The sequence below is a fragment of the Bos grunniens genome, chromosome 6 (assembly GCF_055505025.1).
Source record: "Bos grunniens cultivar Pamir isolate PY7600 chromosome 6, Bosgru_T2T1.0, whole genome shotgun sequence".
Taxonomy (NCBI): Eukaryota; Metazoa; Chordata; class Mammalia; order Artiodactyla; family Bovidae; genus Bos; species Bos grunniens.
The window spans coordinates 14,258,448-14,276,748 of record NC_141170.1 but is presented as its reverse complement, the minus strand read 5'-3'; the positions used below and the strand labels follow the sequence as shown (position 1 = coordinate 14,276,748).

Genomic DNA, 18,301 nt, shown 5'->3' with positions numbered 1-18,301 from the left:
AACAAAACTCCTAGCTCCCCTGTGCTTGGTGGGAGGCCATCCGTGAGCCACAGGAACAGGAAACCCACGCTCAGAGGACTGCGGTGCCCCAGTCCTTGCCGGACCCACCTTGCCGCCAATCCCAAAGTGTCTAAACCCAGTAGCCCTGGTGAGGCCTGGGACTGCCGGCTGCTGTGGCTGGATGCTGGTGGGCTGGAGAGATGGGTCATGGCCAATGGAGCCAAACTGGACACTAACAACAGCAGTAATAGTCACACCAACACTTCCCATCATCACCCATCAGTTCTCGGACCTGAGTCAACACCTGCAAGAGATGCCAGTTTTCCCGCCCAGGTTTAGGAGACCAACAAGGGTCCTATTTTACCTGAGCGATCCTGACGTGGGGCCCCCCGAGGCAGGGTCATCATCCTGGGGACCCCCAGTGTCCCCTCTCTCTCGGGGTGCTGGCTTCTTCCTTTTAGTCCTCAGGGGCTTCTCTGCTGAAGACACGGTAACCAGACGTTGGCACTGGGGTAGTTTCTCTTGGCCTCGCTTTGCCCCAGCCTGGCACTCTTTGAGGAGCTCTGGGGGCCGAGTGCATTTGGTACCTACTGCTCTTAGACCTGCTTAACTCACAAGGAAACTGAGATCTCGCGGGAGGTGAGAGCCTGCCCAAACCCACGCGGCCGGGAGGTGGCTGAGCCGGGATTCACACTCAGTCGGTCAGGCTCCTGCTGTGTTTATCCCACACCCAGCCAGCCTGGCAGCTTCCCGAAGCAGTGAGAACCTGAGAACCTGCAGCTTTTAATAGCCCCCTGTGATCTCTTTTTCTAAAGTGTTTCCCCAAATTTTTGAATATTGTTTTGTTTTTTGGCCATGCCTCGCAGCATGGGGCTTCCCTGGTGCCTCATATGGTAAACAATCTGCTTGCAATGCAGGAGACTCAGGTTCGATCCCTAGGTGGGAAAGATCCCTTGGAGAAGGGAATGGCACCCCACTCCAGTATGCTTGCCTAGAGAATCCCTATGGACAGAGAAGCCTGGTGGGCTATAGTCAACAGGGTTGCAAACAGTCGGACATGACTGAGCACATATATCCCTCCTTCCTCCACACAGCATGTGGGACCTTAGTTCCCCAATCAGGGAGTGAACCCACGCCCCCTGCCTGGGAAGTGCAGAGCCTTAACCACTGGACTTCCAGGGAAGTCCCTGGCCTTCTGTGATTTTACACACTTTCTTCTTGCCGCACCATCTGTGATGTCACTGGGGTTTCCACTGGCAGGGGGAGAAAGACTAATGAATCCCATTTCACAGATGGGGAAATGGAGTCAGATGTGAGAGTCGACTGCTGAGTGGACTTATAGCAGGTTGGAGGGCCAGGGGTCCAGCAGGCATCCTAGTTGAGCCTGCTCATCTACAGACAGGACACACAAGCCCAGAGAGGGTGCATGTGGTGCCTGAGGTCACACACCGGTAGCGGCAGACCTGGGGTCTAGAACCTATATTCCTGCTCACCAGCCTGCAGGGCACCTCCTCCTATGACTCACCTGAGAGCCCACGTTTACTCGAAAATAGTTTGCTTTCGGCAAGAGGTACCCGGGCCAATGCTGCCAGCTCTGAGATGAAGTTCTGTTCAGCTTCCTGAATGCGAAGAGAGAGGGTCAGTGGGGCCTCCCTCTGCCGTGCTCCGCCTCTAAATCCCCTTCCATCAGATCGAGGTGGATGCGCTGAGAGTGGGGACAGGAGATAGGACAGCATTCCCATGTGGAGCATCCTCTGTCTCCCTGAGAAGCATCCAGAGAGGCCTGAAGCGGCCGAGGCACATGGAATGCAGGGGCGGCTGGCCGTCCATCCTCACTCACTTGGGCTGTGGGTCCCACTTTACAGATGAGAATACTGAGGTGTGAGGGACTCCTTGAAGGCAGCACAGAACCAGGATCTAACCCCTCCCTCTGCCTGATCCCTTGGGGCCTCAGTTTCCCCATCTGTAAAATGCCAAGAGTAACCCACTATTGGCTGTGGATGAACCTAAGGCCCTCAGTGACTGTCTACAGGAGGCCCTCAGGGAATAGGTCACCACCCTATCATATCACTGTTGTTACGCCACACTGCTGGTGAATACTCAGATGGGTCAACACTGCTCAGCACTCCCTTTCTGGAATATCTGATTTCTTTTTAAGGGCAGCCGCTTTGCTTTATAGCCATACCTTATCTCACACCAAGGAGATTTTTCTGGGATGAAATATTCACTTTACATCATGAAATATGAGCGTCCTGGATATTCTAAAGTGCAAGCCTTGGGCCCAGCAGCACTGCCTGAATGATGCTAACGTCAGCCTTAACACCGAGAGGGCTACAGGGTGGCGACTGGCACACAAGGGAGATGCTCATTCTTTTCAGCTCAACAGACAAAGCTGATGAGTGGTCCGGGCTTGCCTCCAAGCTGGGCGCTGCAGACCCCAGGGGGAATCGAAGTTCATAATCGAGCTGCAAGGCTGATTTGTCATTAGCCCAGGAGACTCGCCGAGGCTGAGGGGCTCCGGCGCAGGGTGTGTGGTCCCCACGAAGGCGCCTGTGCCTTGGTCACGTGACCACGAGCTTGGCTTTTCACTGTTTCCACTCCCCTGTAAACCACTGCCCACATGGCACACGTGCGTTTGCACAAGTTGTACCTGTAGCTGGGTCTCAAGCTGGGCTTCCAGATGGTCCATGACCCTCGCCTTCCGCTTCCGCGCGTCACGGCGAGTCCGCTGGTGCGTGGTGAACTGAGCCAGGAACTTTTTCTGCTGCGCCAGCATCCTGCGGGAAGGAACGCGGCCGTCAGCGCTGCCCTGCCCGCGGGTTCATCAGACCCAGCGCGACCCTGCCCCCAGGACCTGCTGAATCAGCGGAACTGATGACCGATGGCCGAGCCCTTGGGGAGAACAGGGGATAACCGCCATCGCGGCTTGATTTACTGAAGCCATGCGAGACGCAGTTCTCGACTCCCTCTGCCCCGCGACTGACTCATCAGAAAAACAGATGTCCTCCGATGAACACTGGGGAGTTTACAGAGTCTCACACACAAATTTTTCACTTGATCTTCAGGGTGGTTTGGTAATATCCACAGGACAGAGAGGAGAAGAGCTCGGGAGAAGCTCAGAGGGCCGGGGTGGAGGGTAGGGGGGCAACCCTGAGTCCCACACCTGCAGAGTTCGGGCTGCAAGTGGCATCTTCGTAGGAGAAAAGCCATTTAATTCCGGGGTGTGGCGAGGGTGGGGAGTGGGCGAGATGGTGCCCTGAAAGGACCCGTCTTTGTTTAAAATTTCAGAATTGCCGGAGCTCCTCCCTCTAAAACAGAAGGCTGGGTTTCCTAGAAGGCAGAGTCTGAGAAGTCCTGAATAGGACAGCCTCATTACTGCCAGTGGCAGGGGCCAGAGCTGGGGCTGAAGCAGGGTCCCTGACCTGGAGACAGCGCTCCCCCCCCACCTCCCTTTCAGGAGCAGAGACTCCCTCCCCTCCTCAGCAGACCTTCCTCTGGTCCTCAGCAAAGGGGAACATTCAATTCCACCCACCCTCTTTCGGTAATTGTTCTCTGCCGTCGTCTTTTCCTTGTTATGATTGGTTTTCTGAAAGGCGCTGAACTTCTAGACATGAAGGCAGAAGACACCTTTAGCATCAGCTGCCCATGGATTGTATCTGAAGGCACGAAATTCCACCAGCTCTTGCTTCATGCTCTTCTTTCTACCAGTAATATCTTTCCCTCTCTTTTTGCTTTTTCTGGTAAACTCTTATTCATCCTACAAGACCCTATCATCCATCCTTCCATCCACTCATTCATTGATTCACAGAAGAATTTCTAGACTTCCAGGTGTGATGCTGGCTTTTGAAGACACAGCTGTGAATAGCAGACTCATAATCTCTGCCCTTACAGGGCCCTACTTTGAGCTGAGGGGAGGGAGAGATATCAAACAAGTAACTATGATGCAGCTGAGGTCAGTGCTCTGCAGTGTGGTCTCTCTCACACCTTCAAAGAGGCTGCATTACTTCGCTGGGGCTGCTCTAACAAATGACCCCAAACTAGGAGGCTTCTAACACATCTATCCTCTCTCATGGAAGAGTCCAGAAATCTTCAGTTAAGGAGTTGGCAAGGCTGTGCTCCGTAGGAGGTTCTAGAGGTGAACCTGTTCCCTGCCTCTTCAGGTGCCTGCCGGCACCCCTTGGCTTGTGGCTGCATCACTCCAGTCTCTGCCTCTGTTGTCACATCATCTCCTCCATGTGTGGTCAGATGTCCCCCTGCTTCCCTGGCCATCAGCCAGGGTGATGGCCTCATCTCAAGATCTTTAACATAAATGACATCTGCAATGATCCTTTTCCCAAATAAAGTCACATGTATGGGTCCACCTGCCAACGCAGCAGGCGTAAGAGATGCAGGTTCAATCCCTGGGTCAGGAAGATTCCCCTGGAGGAGGGCATGGCAACCCACTCCAGTATTCTTGCCTGGAGAATCCCCTGGACAGAGGGACCTGGCGGGCTACAGTCCATGGGTTCACAAAGAGTTGGACATGACTGAAGTGACTTAGCATCTATGGATTCCAGAGCTTAGGACATGGACCTTTTGGCTTCCCTGGTAGCTCAGCTGGTAAAGAATCCGCTGATTGCTGAGTCGGGAAGATCTGCTGGAAAAGGGATAGGTGCCCACTCTAGTATTCTTGGGTTTCCCTGGTGGCTCAGCTGGTAAAGCAATGCAGGAGACCTGGGTTTGATCCCTGGGTTGGGAAGATCCCCCGGAGAAGGGAAGGGCTACCAACTCCAGTATTCTGGCCTGGAGAATTCCATGGACTGTATAGTTCATGGGGTCACAAAGAGTTGGACACGACTGAGCGACGTTCACCTCACTTTTGGGGACCCCTGTTCAGCCCGCTACAGAGGCCAGGTGGCTTCTTTCTGTGAGCAGCCTCAGTCCCACACGCATCTTGTCCCTAGTCCTGGTCACTCTCGACTGTCATCCAGCTGACTTTTCATCTCCCCCATGGACCTGGCTCTTGGGAACGCTGGGAAGTGACAGGACTGCCCAGGAAGGGCCTGTGTCCCCTGGTTAGGGCAGGGCTTCAGTCTCAAGAGCTGGGGAGCCACGCAAGACCCTGCAGTCTCAAGGGTCTGGGAGAATCTGAGACACGGCTGTCTGGTGTTTCATGCGATGCCGTGGCTGCAGCATAGAAAGCAGGAAGGCTGAGTGGGGGTCTGGGCAGAGGCTGCAGCTCCAAACCAGGAGGGGAGTGACGAGGACCTAAGACGAGAGAGCCGGCTGAGGACAGGGTCACCTGGTTGAGTGCATCAGCTCGTGGATGCCTTATGTGGACACAAATGCGACTACGGGAATGGATACTTCAAAAATATCCATTTGAAAGAGTTCTGATTCCAGAACTGTTTGAATTTCACATTGCACCACGTGCAGTGCCAACGTCTCTGCCAAGACGGTGCTGACAGCAGTGATGGACATCGGTGCCCTGCCACGTGCCGGCCTCGGCGTGAGAGTTTTGCAGGCTTTGCATGGCTTATCTGACAGTTATACGTCCGTAGTAATAGGTGCTATGGCAACGCTGTTTTACAGATGGGGAACCTGGGGCCCGGGGCGTAAAGGGTGGGAGGGGCCTCTAAGTATCACCTGGTATCCCTAGGTGGGCTCGCTTACAATCCCACCCCTCACCAGAGAAGAAGTGTGAAATTTACCATCTGACTGAGAAGTGCTTCATGTGCGTGCTTATTCTCATATCCTTTTTAAAATCGGTATCTGTCATCACCACGCTGCTCTGTCCCTAGGAGCTCTGGCTGACTTTCACTAGAAACTGCACTTATGAATTCAAGGAGATGGGCATGGAGGGAAAAGCACTGACGGTCATATATGAGTCTCTAAGATCAGTGAGACCCGCACCCCCGCTGGGCTTTGCTTCTTTATTTTCCATAAACCCAGCAGGGTTGGACCAGGTGGTGGCTAAGGCCCCTGCTCTTGGGTCACTGGGGTCAAAGTGGAGCCCTGGGATCACAAAGGACTGGAGAGTGTTAGCAATTCAGATGTTTGGGCCCTGCTCCAAGTCCCTGAGTCTGGGTGTCCAGGGGTGCAACCAGCATGTTCAGCACAAAGCCACGAGAGACAGATGCCCCCAAATCTGAGAACCGCTGGACTGTAGTTTGAAGACTGTGCCAACAGTCAGAGTGAGTCCCAGCCTCAACCCAATGGCAGGGCATTTGCTGACCACTGCTCATGCTAAAGGTCGGACACGACTCAGCGACTTCACTTTCACTTTTCACTTTTATGCACTGGAGAAGGAAATGGCAACCCACTCCAGTGTTCTTGCCTGGAGAATCCCAGGGACGGGGGAGCCTGGTGGGCTGCTGTCTCTGGGTTCGCACAGAGTCGGACATGACTGAAGTGACTTAGCAGCAGCAGCAGCTCATGGCCAGAGGATTTACGGAGGGGAAGCTGGACTCAGTCTGACCTGGGGGACGTTGCGGATCCTGCTTCTTAAAGGAGCATCAGAGAAGGGCTGGGATTTACTCGGTGGCCCAGGATGTAGCTCACTTTCCTCCATCCTGGAGGGCGGTGGTCCTGCTGCTACTTCCAGCTGGTGAGATGCCTCTCCTTAGACAAGGGAGCCCCATCCCCGCTGCGGTCCCACAATGCCCCCTCCCTCATCACAGCGCCTGTGCCGACTTGTTTTCTTTTTAATTTGTCCATCTCTCCCTCTAGGCTCTAAGCTCTCAGGTGGGAAGCACTGTCCCCCGTGCCTACCTCAGGACCTAAGTATGTGCTTATGGGGACATGCTGGTGCTAAGCCCACATCCCTTCAGCCGACGTGGTGGTTGGCTGCCCTTCAGGGGACAGTTTCCATGCATGCCAATGTCTCATTACGAGTACCTCTGCCCAGGTCTCAGAGCTTCCTCTGACCATGGGGTGTGGGGCTTGGCCAGCTCAGGGATGCCTGAGAACGCTGGAGAATTAACGCCTCCAGGGCAGACCCTCAACCAACGTGGCAGGGGCTTGGTAGACTTGGTAGACAAGTCCCCTGTTTTCCTCACCCCTTGCTGGCATTATTGGAAGTTGAGTTCTATACATCTTGTGGGCCAAGGGCTCCACTTTGACCCCAGTGACCCAAGAGTTGGGGCCTCTGCCACTCCTTGGTCCAACTCTGTTGGGTTTATGGAAAATAAAGAAGCAAAGCCCAGTGGGGGTGCAGGTGTGTGATTTAGTTTCAGTGATTTAGAGGCTCATACATGACCCTCGATGCCCTTCCCTCAATGCCCATCTCCTTGAGTCCATAAGAAGGTCCAGACTGGGGTGGGCCTCAGTTGGCATGGAAACCCCTCATTGTCACAGGCCTTATTGGCTTTTCCCTCCTAGTGGTAGGCCACACAGTGCCCCCCACTACACCCTAATCCCTGGAACGTGTGAAGATGTTATGTTACATGGCAATCAGGACTCTGCTGGGGTGATTAAGGTTACTGGTTTTAAGATTTGGACATTAACTTGGATTATCTGCTGCTGCTGCTGCTGCTAAGTCGCTTCAGTCATGTCCGACTCTGTGCGACCCCAGAGACGGCAGCCCACTAGGCTCTCCCATCCCTGGGATTCTCCAGGCAAGAACACTGGAGTGGGTTGCCATTTCCTTCTCCAATGCATGAAAGTGAAAAGTGAAAGTGAAGTTGCTCAGTTGTGTCTGACTCTTAGCAACCCCAATGGACAGCAGCCTACCAGGCTTCTCCGTCTATTTTCCAGGCAAGAGTACTGGAGTGGGGTGCCGTTGCCTTCTCTGCTGGATTATCTAGGTGGGTCTAAATCACTGGGGGACTTCCCTGGTGGCTCAGTGGTAAAGAATCTGCCTGTGATTCAGGATACCTGGGTTCAATACCTAGGTCAGGAAGATCCCCTGGAGAAGGAGATGGCAACCCACTCCAGTATTCTTGCATGGAGAATCCCATGGACAGAGGAGCCTGGCAGGCTGCATAGTCCATGGGTCGCAGAGAGTCAGACACGACTGAGCGACTAAACAACAACAATCACTGGAGTCTGTGAACGCAGAGGTTTCTCCAGGTGCAGTCAGAGAGATGCAGCAGAAGAGATGACAAGTGTGGGCAAGACTTAATGTTCTGGATGCAGGGACCACATCTCTGGATGCAGAGAGAGGCCACTGGGAGGTCAGGGTGGGCCCAGCCAACAGCCACAAGGAAACAGAACCTCAGTTCTACAAGGAACTGGATTCCTCTGACACCTGAAGAAGCCTGGAAGCTTCCAGAGCCTCTGATGATAGGCCAGCCAGCAACACCCTGATTTTGGCCTGGGAGGCCCAGAAAACCAGTAGCATCAGCCTAACTTCTGACATTCGGCTCCCTGAGACAACACGGAGTGTGATAGCGGCGGTGCGGGGGTGGGCGTTGCTACGGCAGCAGCAGGAAACAGTCCTCCTCCTCTTTCCCTGCCCCCTCACCATGCTTCCTGGGCTCACCTGCCCCTGGGGCCTCAGCTAAGCATGGATCAGAGAGGAGATGCCACATCAGGGCTGTGAAGACCACTCCAACCTTGGGACGAAGCCCTCAGCACATCTTGACTTGTGCCCTTCTGCCAAAGTCCTTTCCAGGGGCTGAGAGTTAGAGGGGGAACCAGACGGGGGCTTGTGGGCTGCCACATGAGACAGGAAACCCAGGCCCACAGGTGAATGAATGGGAGGTCAGCTTCTGAGAGTGTATTAGAGACAAAGGCGATGCACAGGGGTTGGGACCTTTGCGTGGGGACCCTCAGCCAGCGGGGAGGCCTTACCTCTGGTGAACAGCTCTGGAGGCTTCCTGAGCTCCACCTGCCATCTCGGCCCCAGACAAAGGATCGGCGAGTTCTTGCTTTTTCCGCAGCTTGTAATCTTCTATTCTCTCACCTGAAAGTGAAAGTCGCACATTCCTGTCTGACTCTTTACCACCCATGGACTGTAGCCCACCAGGCTCCTCTGTCCTTGGAATTCTCCAGGCAAGAATACAGGAGTCGGGTAGCTGTTTCCTTCTCCAGGGGATCTTCCCAACCCAGGGATCAAACCCAGGTCTCCTGCATTGCAGGCAGATTCTTTACTGTCTAAGCCACCAGGGAAGCCCAAGAATACTAGAGTGGGTAGCCTATCCCTTCTCCAGGGGATCTTCCTAATCGAGAAATTTGAACCAGGGTCTCCTGCATTGCAGGCAGATTCTTTACCAGCTGAGCTACCAGGGAAGCCCACATAACACACAATGATCGAGGTGGGTGTTTGAAGGACTCACACTGTGCTGGGAAGGGGCCAGGCGCTGGGGTGCAGAGATGAGCAGGACACACCTGCTCTCAGGTGTGCTGTTTACCAGCTCCACGCTTCACCCGGGGAAGGGCTTTGTGTGCAGGAGGAAGCCACGATTTCCGTCATACCCCATGCACCAATGAGGACAGTACCCCAGCTCTGCCTGCATCTGCTCAGCCCCGCTTTCTTGTAAGTATCAGGAGAAAGGAAAGCCTAATAAGAAAGGGTCAACACTAAAAGGCCACCAAAAATGATTAAAAGTCCACACCAGGAAAGAAAACCAACCTACACAAAGTGCTGTACGCATGCAGTGAGTCCTACAGACATGGGTGCTGAACCGGGTGCTTTCCAAGGAGCTGAGAGGTTTGGTTTCTGAGTCTGAGGTGCACTGGTCTATATATCAGAACACATTTCCTCTTCTTTTTTTAATTATTTAAAACAGTGGTATATTTTGAAACAGATGATCAAAATTATTTTCTCCTGCATTCTTGCTACTACCTGAATTAACTGCTTATTAGACCATAGCCATAACAATATATATTTATATATATTTTTCATATATATATTTTTTCATATTTCATCATATATATATTTCATATTTCCTAGTCATCTTGTGCACGCTGTGTCTTAAGTCGTCTCAGTCGTGTTTGACTCCTTGTGACCCCATCGACCATAGCCCACCAGGCTCCTCTGTCTATGGGATTCACCAGACAAGTGGGTTGCCATGACCTTCTTCAGGGGATCTTCCTGACCCAGGGATCAAACCCAAGTCCCTTTTTTGTCTCCTGTGCTGGCAGGCAGGTTCTTTACCACTAGCGCCACCTGGGCTAGTCATCTCAGAACATGCTTATTCTTAGCTAGCTGCTACATTTATCTAGTTACACTCACCTAGTTGCCATACCGGAGAAGGCAATGGCACCCCACTGCAGTACTCTTGCCTGGAAAATCCCATGGACGGGGGAGCCTAGTGGGCTGCACTCCATGGGGTCGCTGAGGGTCGGACATGACTGAGCAACTTCACTTTCACTTTTCACTTTCATGCACTGGAGAAGGAAATGGCAACCCACTCCAGTGTTCTTGCCTGGAGAATCCCAGGGACGGGGGAGCCTGGTGGGCTGCCGTCTATGGGGTCACACAGAGTCAGACACGACTGAAGCAACTTAGCAGCAGCAGCAGCAGTTGCCATACTGACCGAGCTATGAGATATCAACAGGCCACTGACCTCCCTGGACCCAAGCTTTCTAGAATTAATAGAAAGGTCCATCCTGGATGATCCCCAGGGGCATAGCATTCTAGGACTCTTAAGAGTTGACTGAATGAAAAAAGGAGTTCGTGTGATCAAGTTACATCATTTCAAGGCATTTGTTGAGAAATCCTCTCACTAAGTTGGGGTATCAGGGAAGCAGGAAATTAGAGCTGAGAGGATGCAGGAAGGGTGAGCCTGAGCCTAGCCCCACAAGTCGGGAAACTGAGGCTTAGAGAGGGGATGTGAACACCTCAGTTCCTGAATGTTCTGCAGGGATGATCAATCACATCTGCCTGCTGCTAAAGGAGACCTACCCTTACTTGAGAGAACCATCAGGAAGGATCTATAGCCAGCAGGCAGATTTCTGGGCAGGTCCCAGATTTTATTTGAATGTAGAGCTCTAGTTCCCCAGGGCAAGGGCAGGAAAAAAGCAGCAGCTGAGCTCACTGAGAAAAATAAGATTCATGGGAGACCTGCTCCCAGGACCAGCTTCGCATCCTTCGTCTAGAGATTGTGGACAATCCAGGAAAAACCCATCAGAGAAAATGGGATTCTCCCCTGCTCCAAAGCCCCAGGTGTAGGGAGGACTATTGCAACAAGAGACTTTAAGGAACTGGTTTTTGTCTGTTACTCCATGATGTTCTTGCTGGCCCTGGGGGTCTGGTCTGCTCCATCCCCCGGGTGGCCTCTTACGAGAGCCCACAGGGAAAAACTGACTCTCATGGGTGAATGTGCCCACATATGGGCCACTGGCCTGTTCTTACTCATTGTCACTGTGACAGCTTAAATTGAGGGAACGTCTCTTTGGCCACTAGGAAGCCCAGAGGCAAATGCATGTCACTTCTTAAGTAGGAAAGTGCTCACATATGTCCCAGACGATGACTGAACCTTAACTCCATCTCACTGTCCTCTCCTTGTCCTGCTTCACCTACTTAAAAAATAAAATCCTATTGTACTCTATAGATATGTTTCTTTAAGTGCTTTTTCAAAAGCCTTTGGGGAACAAGTCATTGTCATTGAAAGTATTAGTTGCTCAGTCGTGTCTGACTCTTTGTGACCCCATGGAACGCAGCCCACCAGGCTCCTCTGTCCATGGGATTCTCCAGGCAAGAATACTGGAGTGGGTAGCCACTCCCTTCTCCAGGGGATCTTCCCAACCAGGGATTGAACCCAGGTCTCCTGCATTGCTGGCAGATTCTTTACCATCTAAGCCACCAGGGAAACCAAGGTGGCTTCAAGGTGGTTTGGGGGACAAGGCAAGGATAAATAAATACATAAAACATAAAAAAATTAAATCCTCTTAAATAACCATTTGAAAATGCTGACATCCCACCCCATCCCCAACTAAGAGCACATCTGGCTTGCTGCTGGCAGGGCTTCCTCGTGGAGGGCACCATACCCTGCAGGGTCTTCAGATGCTGCAGCCTTCTCTCCTCGTGGTCCTGCATGACCCTCCCAATCTGCTGGTAATATGCCTGCACAAGCCGGCCGATGCCAGGGCTGGTTACGTAGACACTCTCCACGGCTGCCTCCATCAGCGTTCTCTGTGGGCAGGAGGGGAAAGTCTTAGTAGAGGGCACACACAGAGCCAACTACGGCCAACACAGTCCTGACTCCCATAGTCCACTTACTCCCAAACTTCGCTGGTCCAGAGCAGGTAGAGAGCACCTGGCTGGTTTAAACCAGCATTAATAATCTTATTATTAATGCCAAAGAATGCTCAAACTACTGCACAATTGCACTCATCTCACACACTAGTAAAGTAATGCTCAAAATTCTCCAAGCCAGGCTTCCACAACATGTGAACTGTGAACTTCCAGATGTTCAAGCTGGATTTAGAAAAGGCAGAGGAACCAGAGATCAAATTGCCAACATCCGCTGGATCATGGAAAAAGCAAGAGAGTTCCAGAAAACTATCTATTTCTGCTTTATTGACTATGCCAAAGCCTTTGACTGTGTGGATCACAATAAACTGTGGAAAATTCTGAAAGAGATGGGAATACCAGACCACCTGACCTGCCTCTTGAGAAACCTATATGCAGGTCAGGAAGCAACAGTTAGAACTGGACATGGAACAACAGACTGGTTCCATATTGGGAAAGAAGTATGTCGAGGCTGTATATTGTCACCCTGCTTATTTAACTGATATGCAGAGTACATCATGCGAAATGCCAGGCTGAATTAAGTACAAGCCAGAATCAAGATTTCTGGGAGAAATATCAATAACCTGAGATATGCAGATGACACCACCCTTATGGCAGAAAGCAAAGAGGAACTAAACAGACTCTTGAAAAAGTGAAAGAGGAGAGTGAAAAGGCTGGCTTCAAACTCAACATTCAAAAAATGAAGATCATGGCATCTGGTCCCATCACTTCATGGCAGAGATGGGAAACAGTGGAAACAGTGACAGACTTTATTTTCTTGGGCTCCAAAACCACTGCAGATGGTGACTGCAGCCATGAAATTAAAAGATGTTTGCTCCTTGGAAGAAAAGCCATGATGAACCTAGACGGCATACTAAAGAGCAGAGACACTGCTTTGCCAACAAAGGTCCTATAGTCAAAGCTATTGTTTTTCCAGTAGTCATGTATGGATGTGAGAGTTGGACCATAAAGAAGGCTAAGTGCCAAAGAATTGATGCTTTTGAATTGTGGTGTTGGAGAAGACTCAGTTAAGAGTCCCTTGGACTGCAAGATCAAACAGTCAACCCTAAAGGAAATCAACCCTGAATGTTCACTGGAAGGACTGATGCTGAAGCTAAAGCTCCAATACTTTGGCCACCTGATGTGCAGAACTGACTCACTGGAAAAGACCCTGATGCTGGGAAGGACTGAAGGTAGGAGAAAGGGATGACAGAGGTTGAGATAGCTGGATGGCATCACCGACTCAACGGACATGAGTTTGAGCAAGCTCCAGGAGATGGTAAAGGACAAGGAAGCCTGGCGTGGTTCCTTGGGGTTGCGGTCCATGGAGTTGCGGTCCATGGGGTTGCAAAGAATTGCACATGACTGAGCAACTGAACAACAATATCCCTAAACACATGTTGCTTCTTTCTGCCTGTGGATTTGATCACATTATTTTTGATCACACGTATAATCTGACTCTTCTTCTATACTTCTATAGCATTTACCTCATCTGCACTACTTTTTTTTTTTTTTTCTTTTGCTGTGCCATGCAGCCTGTGGGATCTTCCTGACCAGGGATTGAACCTGTGCCCCCTTAATCACTTAGAACTGGACATGGAACAACAGACTGGTTCCAAATAGGAAAAGGAGTACGTCAAGGCTGTATACTGTCACTCTGCTTATTTAACTTATATGCAGAGTATATCATGAGAAACGCTGGGCTGGAGGAAGCACAAGCTGGAATCAAGATTGCCAAGAGAAATATCAATCACCTCAGATATGCAGATGACACCACCCTTATGGCAGAAAGTGAAGAAAAACTAAAAAGCCTCTTGATGAAAGTGAAAGAGGAGAGTGAAAAAGTTGGCTTAAAGCTCAACATTCAGAAAACAAAAATCATGGCATCTGGTCCCATCACTTCATGGGAAATAGATGGGGAAACAGTGGAAACAGTGGCTGACTTTATTTTTTTGAGCTCCAAAATCACTGCAGATGGTGACTGCAGCCATGAAATCAAAAGACACTTACTCCTTGGAAGAAAAGTTATGACCAACCTAGATAGCATATTCAAAAGCAGAGACATTACTTTGCCAACAAAGGTCCGTCTAGTCAAGGCTATGGTTTTTCCAGTGGTCATGTATAGATGCGAGAGTTGGACTATGAAGAAAGCTGAGCGCCGAAGAATTGATGCTTTTGAACTGTGGTGTTGGAGAAGACTCTTGAGAGTCCCTTGGACTGCAAGGAGATCCAACCAGTCCATCCTGAAGGAGATCAGCCCTGGGTGTTCTTTGGAAGGAATGATGCTAAAGCTGAAACTCCAGTACTTTGGCCACCTATGTGAAGAGTTGACTCATTGGAAAAGACTCTGATGCTGGGAGGGATTGGGGGCAGGAGGAGAAGGGGACGACAGAGGATGAGATGGCTGGATGGCATCACTGACTGGATGGATGTGAGTTTGAGTGAACTCCGGGAGATGGTGATGGAAAGGGAGGCCTGGCGTGCTGTGATTCATGGGGTCGCAAAGAGTTGGACATGACTGAGCAACTGAACTGAACTGAACTGAATAATCTTATTTTCCTTGGTCAGGGATGGTCTGATGCTGGGTGTATGACCCAGTCCTGACCAGTGAGATGCAATGTTAGAGAGAGTCTGTTGAGGGCCTCCCTTTTCCCAACATTAAGCAAAGCCTTGGTGAGGGTGATAGACTTTGTGTTTCCCTCTTCTGGCCAGGACACAGCCTGATGTATGGAGCAGCAGCAGCCATTTTGAGACTATGAGGCAACAAAACCAACACCAATAATGATGGATCAGAAAGAGGTTGGTCCTTGGTCACATCATTGATCCTCTGTGCCAGCCTGGAACCACCACATTTCTTGTTATGTGAGATCAGTAACTTCCATTTACTTAAGCACAGATTTCTGTCACTTGCAGTTATACACAGTCCTCAATGACACACCTTTGGACCCAAAGCAGAACAGAGAAGAAATGCTGGGATGCTCTATCATTGGGGACATGGTTGGGCACTTGTAAAGTCATCACCTTTTACCTTATGAGATGATGGGCAAAGGTCAGGTTCGATTCCCCATTTCAGCAAACATTTACTGAATGGCTTCAAGCTCTGGGCAAGAAAAAAAATGCCCATTCATTATTGTTGAGTGATTCATTATGTTCGTAGGGCTGAGAAATATACCCTGACGTGCTGGCGTGGATGGAAGCCGTGGAGGTGAGGAGGGCTGCAGCTCGGGATGCAGAGGAGATGAGAGTCCGTCTCCTCACCCCTAAGTCCTGCTCCTCCCTTACTGTGGCCGCTTCTCTCTCCCTCTCCATCCAACATTCACATCTGACTCCACCCCCAAGGACTCTGAGCTCTGGCCTTGCACTTCCAGTCAGGAGCTCCCACTAACAGCCTTCCTTGGATTTCATTTAGCACATGTAATGCAGAAGATGGGAGAAGGCAATGGCACCCCACTCCAGTACTCTTGCCTGGAAAATCCCATGGACAGAGGAGCCTGGTAGGCTGAAGTCCATGGGGTCGCTAAGAGTTGGACACAACTGAGCGACTTCACTTTCACTTTTCACTTTCCTGCATTGGAGAAGGAAATGGCAACCTGCTCCAGTGTTCTTGCCTGGAGAATCCCAGGGACGGTGGAGCCTGATGGGCTGCCGTCTATGGGGTCCCACAGAGTCGGACACGACTGAGGCAACTTAGCAGCAGCAGCAGCAACGCAGAAGACAGGAAGTCCCTCTTCTTCCCTGTCAAGTCAGCAAACCCACCTGCACTTCACACCTTCTGTCCCTCTAGGCTCCTGCCACAGGGGGGCGGTGTCCACCTCTCTGCATTGCAGCCTTCCTCCCTTCTCCAGGGCCTCCATCCTGGCCACCCTCCTCTCCTCCTCCCCAGTTTTTCCAGCTGGTGTACCACTCAAGTCAGCAAATACACTTGCTCTAGAATGTCCAATGTTTCAGCCCTCTCTCGATCCCCCTCGGCGCTGCCTGCATCTCAGCTCCCATCCAGCACAACTTCTCAAGTTAGCGTGTCCTCTCCCAGTAGATGATAAGCTCCCTGAAGGCAGGAACACTGCCACCTGGCTCCTCTGTCCCAGCACCTGCCGCAGGGCCCGAGGCCAAGGGGCCCTGTGAACAGAGGTCCAGCAAAGAACATCCTTCCAGACACCGGGCCCACGTTCTTTCTGGTGGGTGTGTGTCTGGTGGGGGTCCGTTATCTAAGCCTGACTCAGAGTCCTTTGGAGAAGCCGAGGAGAAGATATGCCACACGTATGTTTCATTCTGTTTTCACGTAATGACCATTGATTAGGTCAGAGTTGTAAGGTTTTAGGAGAGGGAAGAGACTCTCCCAGCATCGCTAGCCCTGAGGTCTGGATGATGAAGTGTGGCAGACACCAAAGATCTGGAACGAGATGGGGTGTTTCAGAATTGAGGGGCCAATGTCTCTGCTGTGCAGGTGAGTGCCTTTATGTAAATGAAGGGACTCATGGAAGTGCCCTCGAGGGTCCTGGCACATCCCAGATGGGTCTGCTGCCAGCCCAAATCTAAAACACCTCCCATGGGTACCAGCCACAGACTCTCTCTGCTGAGATCTGCAACACGTGGGGGTCCCCTGCCTTTTCTTACAGCTTGAGGGAGGAGGCAGGCAAGGAGAAGCCAAGCACGTGCTGGTCATTCCAGACATGACCAGCCTCCAGTCCCAGCCACTCACTGAGGCTGGGGGGCTTTAAGCATGTCTTCTGCCCAGTGAAACTCCTCAGTCTTCCCACCTGAACAATGGGAAGAAAAATTATCCTTTCCAGGCAAGGGCTGTGGTAAGAGCCCAGTGAGATGAGGCAGTCAAAGCCCCACCCACCCCTCCACTGACTTAGAAGGGCGATGCCCACATCACTTCTTACGAAGGTGGTTTTCACTCCTGTGGTTTGTCATAACTCAGTGCAAGGAGACAACCACGGCTTACTCAAGTCAGACTGATGTTAGCAGCAATGGTCAGCCATCAGGGACAACTCCACCAGTGCTCAGGTTCCGACAGAGGTGGCCAAGGGCAGGGAGGGCCTGCCCCTGGGGGAGGGACTTAGGCTCAGACTCTGTTACCTGCCACTGACTCACTGGGAGGCTCTGGCTGAAATGACATTCCTCTCTGGGCCGGTGCAAGGACCGAGCTGGTGCTCAGAAGGACAGGAGACAGGGCTGGGCAGCGGGCGGAAATCCTCACCGCTCCACAGGGCAGGCGTTCCCTCTTACAGCGAGGGGAAAAGGCAGCTCAGAGGCAAAGAGCTCTGCAGGTCTCAAGGCTCCTGGGCAGGCCCAGCTGCTGCTCTGCTCAAATCCCTTCTCTCATTCACCCCTGATCCCCGCCTCTGGTCCCCTGGGCTCCCTGGGGGCTGGGGTGGCCCTGTACCTTGAAGTCGTCTGTGTCCTTGGCCCGGCTCCTGGAGGCTGTGTTCCGCGCGTGGCCCAGCAGCGCCTGCCCGATGGCGCGCTCCGTGTGCTGCTGCAGGAGCTGCCCGACCTCCTGGGCCTCGGCCAGGAGCTGCTGCTGAAGCTGCAGGCGCGTCTGCTGCGCCTCCTCCTCCAGCCTGCCGGTCTCTTCCAGCACGCGCGCCTCCTGGAAAAGTTGGGTGGGGAGAAGACTGGAGACCCCTGTCCTCTGTGTGGATGCTCCGTGTGTGTGTGTTAGCCACTCAATCGTGTCTGACTCTTTGCGACCCCATGAACTGTAGCCTCCCAGGCTTCTCTGTCCATGGAATTCTCTAAGCAAGAGTACTGGAGTGGGTTGCCATTCCCTGCTCCAGAGGATCTTCCTGAGCCAGGGATCGAACCCTGGTCTCCTGCATCGCAGGCAGATTCTTTACCGTTTGAGCTCCAGGGAAGTCAATGGATGCTCTGGTCAGGACCAAACCAGGAGGTGGGGTTGGCCCTGCCTGGGGTCCCAGGAAGGTTGGAGAAGGGGTAGGAAGTGAGCACCTCTGGGCTGGCAAAAACCTGTACACAGTGGATGAGCCTGGGGATCTTGATGATCCCTTTGGGCATTTATTGAGCACCAACAGTGTGCCCAGTGCCATCCGTGGCTCTTTACATGTACAAGAACTTACTCCATCACCCCAAACACTTTGAGACCTGAACACTAGGGGTGATGAGGACATAGAGGAGCAG

General features: G+C 52.0%; 1 protein-coding gene across 27 annotated transcripts in view; it reads right to left on the bottom strand.

Moving 5' to 3' along the window:
- The window catches only part of EVC (EvC ciliary complex subunit 1), a 103,971-nt gene that overhangs the window by 2,037 nt on the left and 83,633 nt on the right, over window positions 1-18,301 (bottom strand). For 9 of the 27 annotated variants that reach the window (XR_015165175.1, XM_086404847.1, XM_086404843.1 and 6 more), the window contains 7 exons: window positions 17,547-17,753; window positions 15,186-15,257; window positions 11,914-12,058; window positions 8,773-8,884; window positions 2,651-2,777; window positions 1,526-1,619; window positions 365-479 (listed from right to left, as the gene is read on the bottom strand). Coding sequence is in view for 18 of the 27 variants with exons in the window: in XM_086404847.1 (XP_086260973.1) it covers window positions 365-479; window positions 1,526-1,619; window positions 2,651-2,777; window positions 8,773-8,884; window positions 11,914-12,058; window positions 15,186-15,257; window positions 17,547-17,753 (872 nt within the window). In the remaining 9 variants the exon portion in view is untranslated. The remainder of the gene's footprint in view (window positions 1-364; window positions 480-1,525; window positions 1,620-2,650; window positions 2,778-8,772; window positions 8,885-11,913; window positions 12,059-15,185; window positions 15,258-17,546; window positions 17,754-18,301) is intronic. The other 18 variants (XR_015165179.1, XR_015165174.1, XR_015165172.1 and 15 more) reach the window with 3 other exon arrangements.